General features: G+C 49.9%; 1 protein-coding gene across 1 annotated transcript in view; it reads left to right on the top strand.

Annotated features, from left to right (window-relative positions):
- The first annotated feature begins 2 nt into the window (after window positions 1-2).
- The window catches only part of H6PD (hexose-6-phosphate dehydrogenase/glucose 1-dehydrogenase), a 35,345-nt gene continuing 29,885 nt past the window's right edge, over window positions 3-5,462 (top strand). The window contains exon 1 of the mRNA XM_045299108.1: window positions 3-61. Within this exon, the coding sequence (XP_045155043.1) occupies window positions 57-61 (5 nt within the window). The 5' untranslated portion in view covers window positions 3-56. The remainder of the gene's footprint in view (window positions 62-5,462) is intronic.

The following is a 5,462-nucleotide window of genomic DNA, read 5'->3' as shown; positions in this document are numbered from 1 at the left end:
CGCCCGCGCCGGGGAGCCCCCTCTCCGCGGAGGAGCGCTCGGCCTAGACGAGCGAGATGAAGTAAGCTGCACCCCCGCTTTCTCTCCGGCGGCTCTCGCCACGGGTGCTAGTTGTAAGCGGGCCGCGTCGGCGGCACGCGCGGGGCCAGGCCGGAGGGCGGGCGGGCGGCCCAGGAGGCTGGCCGCTCGCCGGGGCTGAAATCTTTGGGCACTTCGCTGGTTAGGACGCACCCAGCCGCCGCCGGCCCGGCGGGATCCTGCACTTAACCTTCCTCCCGCCCGCCTTCCGCCAAATGCGCGCTGTCCGCTTCCTCCTCCGCCGATCCCACTGGGGGCGGTGCTGGGAGGGGCAGCCAGGCCTTCAAGGGCAGTGCGGCAGTGGCCTCGCTCTCCCGAGCCTTTCTGGAATTTAAGTTCTAGGAGCGTAGGCACCCAACACTTAAATATATATAGTCTGGGATCGATTTAAGCTTGGCCATCGCCACCCAGGTCTCAACAGCGCTCCCAATGCACCGTCCCCCGCCCAGTGATTGATTTACCAGGGACGTACCGCACTGGATCGCTGGATGTCACATGCTTCCTTCCACCTGAAGGTTTAGCCAGGAGTGAAGTCTTTCCCAAAAGGACCTAGCACAAGATTGGAATTACCCCTTACGCCAGGCACATGGCAGATGAGGGGAAACGGGCCCCACGCGTATATTTTTTGGGCAAATTATGGTCTGTATTCTCTGGAACCTGGTGTGGGTTACTAAGCTAGGCTGCTGAACTGCCTACCAGTCGCCTGCGGGAGAAAGATGAAACTGTCCACTCTGGCCAAGAGTCACCGTCCCAGAAACCCACAGGACGGTTCTACCCTGCCCTATAGCGTCGCCCTCAGTCAGCATCAACCCCATGGCACTGCGGTTGATGGTGCTTGAGTTTGTTTTTGTGTTTTGTTTGGACGCCTTTTGCTTCTGAGGCTAATCCTTTAGTAGGTTTTGGGGCACTTGAGATACAGTGTTTCATGGGTAGCAGGGGTGGATCCTGGTGGCGTCGTGGGTTAGCAGTTGGGCTGCTAACCCTAAGGTTGGAGGTTTGAAACCGCCAAGCAGGGCTGAGGCACGAGGATGAAGCTTTCCTCTCGCCTTAAGATTTAGTGTTAGGAAGCTACGGGGGGCAGTTCTGCTCTGTCTTGCAGGGGCACCGAGAGTCGGAATGCGCTGCGTGGTGGTGGGTTTGGAGGCTTGTTTGTTTGAGGAGAATAACTGCTCACAAGGAGGCGAGCTTATCCATCTGTATTTTGATAACCCAAAGACTGAAGTGTACGAAGTTAGTGTTACCGTCCCTGGTTTTGTTGTTGGGTGCCATTGAACAGACTTTTGATTCTTGGTCACTCCTACGCACAGGGAAGCAGGTCCCCACTTTTCTCCCGCTGCCCATCTTTCAGTTAAAAATCAAGTCTTCGGGCGAACAGAGGGCAGCAGAGGCATCTTGGATCATTGAATAGGGCAGGATGTCCCTGCTTGCTGCGGGGGCCTGATTGTAACTTTCTGCCATGCCCCACCTAACTTGGGGACCCGAAAGCAGGGAGATAGAGTCTGCCTGATCCTGAGTCAGGTGGCCATGGATCTGGGAGATTTCTTATCGCCACACCCTCCCAAAGAGCTTCATGGCCACGCCCTCCCAAAGAGCTTCATGGCCACACCCTCCCAAAGAGCTTCATGGCCACGCCCTCCCAAAGAGCTTCATGGCCACACCCTCCCAAAGAGCTTCATGGCCACGATAAGGTGGCTTATTGTTGTTACGGTTTTTGAGGGGCACAGGGGACAGACATTAAAATGGAGTGGGTCATCCCGACTTCACAGCTGGAGAAACAGAGGTTGGGCCCTTAAGGGATAGGCTACAGGATAAGAGGTGTACACTTCACTCTTCTATTCTCTGAGTCAGATCATACACCCTTCAAGGGCTTTTTAACTAGTAAGCATTTCAGCATTACATCCTTTAAATTGTTCCTCATTGTGATTCAGAGATCAAGATGAGGTGTAACTTGGCTTTTCTTTCTTTTCTTCCAATGGTGGGAGTGGTTCCTTGATTTTACAGCAGTTCTAAGTAAGTGGGCAAGAAAAGCTTCTTTAATGAAGTAGGGTAAACACTGGACCGCTAACCGCAGCATTGACAGTTTAAACTGACCAGCTGTTCCGCAGGAGAAAGATGAGGCTGTCTCTTCCTGTAAAGATCTAGTCTTGGGCGCCCTGTTTGGGTTGCAGTGAGGGGGAGTGACTCGATGGCAGTGGACTTGTGGTTTTCCCCTCTTTTTGTGATGATGTTGTTTGTCAAATAGGGACAGAGGCTATCATTTTTTTGAGTTTGGCAAGAATCAGGCCCAGGTCCTTATGTAGATTATCTCATTGTGGGCCAAAGGCACAAGAGATTAAATCATTTGTCTCAAGTCACAGGCAGGAGCCCTGGTGGTGCCGTGGGTTCGATACCAGGCTGCCAACCTCAGGGTCTGCAGTTTACACCCAGCAGCTGCTCCTGGGGCGAATAGGCTCTTTGCCCTTGGAAAGATTGACTGCTTTCAGGACCCTAAGGAGCTTCTCCTCTGTCCTCCAGGGTCACGTGGGTCTTGACCCACTGGATGGCGATGGGTAATGTCACACAGTTACGGAAGCAAAGCAGGATCTTAGTTCAAAGTTCAAGCCTATAACTGTTTCTCCAAAATCAATGCCCCAAGGCTTTTCAGGTTTTAGCTAAGCGCTCCCAGCTTGCTGGTTTACGCCAAGAAATGGGGATGATAGCCACCCGATGCAGAGAACCATATTTGTGCCCATTCCAAAGAAAGATGACCCAACAGAGTGTGAAAATTATCAAACTATATCATTAATATCACATACAAGTAAATTTTTGTTGAAAATAATTCAAAATCAGCAGTTGCCATACATTGACAGGAATCTGCTAGAAATTCAAACTGCATTCAGAAGAGGATGGAACACCAGGGAGATCATTATTGGAGTGGGATGGATCCTGGCTGAAAGCAGAGGATACCAGAAAGATGTTTGCTTGTGTTTTGTTGATTGTACAAAAGAATCCCACTGTGTCATTCGTAACAAACCATGGATAACATTGGGAAGAATGGGAATTCCCGAACACTTTGTTGTGTTTATGTTATGTGGAACCTGTACATGGACTAAGAGAAAATTGTTCAAACAGAACAAAGAAATACTGTGTGGTTTAGTATCAGGGAAAAGGTGTGTCAGGCTTGTTGCTTTTCACTGTATTTATTCAATCTGTATGTGAAGCCAAAAGAGCCCTCGTTGTGGAATGGGCTCTGCATTGAGCTGCTACCCCAAGGTCAGCAGTTGGACCCCCCCAGCCACTCTGAGACGGAAAAGTGAGGCTGTCTGTTCCTGTCAAAATTTAAAGTCTTCGAAACCGAAAGGGATCAGGTCTGCCTTCTTTCTCAGGGTCTCGAGGAGTCAGAACGGGCTTGATGGCAGGGGGTTTAGTTTTGGTTTTATGTGGAGCAAATCTGAGAGGCTGGTCCGAATGAAGACGAATGAGGCATCAGGATTGGAGGAAGGCTCCTTAGCAACCTGTGACATGCAGGTGACACAGCCCTGCTTGCTGAAAGCAAGGAGGACTGGAAGCACTTGCCGATGAAAAGCAAAGACATAGCTTTCAGTTTGGATCGCAACTCCGTGTAAAGAAAACCAAAATCTTCACAACCGGCCCGATGGACAACAGAGAAGAGATCAACGCTGTCAAGGAGTTCATGTTGCTTGGATCCACAATCAGTGCTCATGGAAGCAGCAGTCGGGAAATCAGACGATGTGCTGTTTGGGGCACATCTGCACAAAGGTGCATTAAAGTGTTGAAGAGCGAGCATGGCCTTTGAAGACTAAGGTATGGCTGACCCAAGCCATGGGCTTTTCAGTTGCCTCACATCCCCGTAAAAGCTGGACAAAGAGAAAAACAAGCACAACAGACCTCTTTCTATCTTGGAAGAAGTACAACCAGAGTGCTCCTTAGAGGCAAGGATGCTGAGACGTCGCCTTACACACTTCGATGTGCTGTCAAGAGAGGCCAGTCGCTAGAAAAAGACAGCATAAAGGCCATGAGAAAGAGGAAGACCCTTGAGGTAGATGGACGCTGTGGCTGCCGCCGTGGTTTCAGACCTCACAGTTGTGAGATCAGCCAGGGCCCGGCAGGGTTTCATTCTGTTGTGCAGAGTGGCCACGAGTCAGACCAGCTCCGCAGCACCCACCACCACCAACTGCCGCCTACGCTTGTCTATGACGTCAGAGGGAAGGAGGGGAAATCCTGTTGGATCTGGACGGCGGAGGCTACTTCCAGCAGCGTAAATATGTTCAGAGCAACTTGACTTCAGGGAGCAGAGCAGTGTGCAGCCTGAGCAGCTTATGTAACACAAATAACCTCTCTGGTTTCAAACAGTGTTTAAAATGTTGCCAATTGGAATTGTCACACGTCCTGCAGATGGGTAGTATGAGTCTTCCTCTGAAAGCAAGAGCTCTGGAGACCACCTAACGGCTTGTATTCAGATTCTCCAGCCCCAAGCTGCCATACCTTCAGTAAGCTGTTTTACTGCCTCTCAGTGCCCTCGTTTCTGCTCTGCTCCTGGCTCACCGTGGGGATGATACTAGTGCCTGTAGGGTCCATGTGAATCAGGACGGATTCGATGGCAGTGAGGTTGTCTAGCTGTTAGCGTTGCTAATCTCTTTGGTTGCTGTGTGACGTGTTGAAGTTTTCACCATTGGAGATTTATTCCTTTGTGCCACTGTTGAGATGTGGACACCTCCAGAAGCCGTGGCCTTGTACGGATGGATGAGACTGATTTGGGCAGCAAGTGTTTATACAGCGCCTTCGGAGTACCAGGCCCTGTTTTGGATACTGAAGATACGTCAGTGGATGAAACAGACAAAAGTCCGCCCCCACATTGGCATTTCACATTTGTGGTGCAAGGGATCGACAGACAATGAAATTCTTATAGAATATATTAGAAATGATATGTACTACCAAAAGAAAATAAGAAAACCTTTTCCTGTGGCGTCCACCCCTGCTCGAGGTGACCTGGTGTTAAAGAGCAGAATGGCTGCGTACAAGGTTTTCTTGCCCGAAACCTTCATAGAAGCAGATGGCCAGATCTCTCTTCCACTGTGCAGCTGGGTGGATTCGACCCACCAATCTTTAAGTTAAGCCTCGAGCGTAGACCCCTTGTACTGCTTGGGGAACATAACAAACTATGAGAAAAAGAAAGCAACCCCCCTGCCACGGAGCTGATGCTGGCTCAGAGCGACCCTGTAGGACGGGTTCTTTCTTTTTTATGATTATAGTTCTCTTTATTTCTGGCAGCCCAATTCATGTCATCTCTTTCATTCTTTTTTATTTTGGTATTTGCATATTTTTCTTTTTTTGGTTTGTCTAGCTAAAGGTTTGCCAGTTTTTTTCCTTTAAATCATTTTATT

This window comes from Echinops telfairi, unplaced genomic scaffold (assembly GCF_000313985.2).
Source record: "Echinops telfairi isolate 266 unplaced genomic scaffold, ASM31398v2 ScPeMD7_7457;HRSCAF=8495, whole genome shotgun sequence".
In the NCBI taxonomy this organism is placed as follows: domain Eukaryota; kingdom Metazoa; phylum Chordata; class Mammalia; order Afrosoricida; family Tenrecidae; genus Echinops; species Echinops telfairi.
The sequence above is the reverse complement of the archived record's forward strand: the minus strand, read 5'-3'. Positions and strand labels throughout refer to the sequence as shown.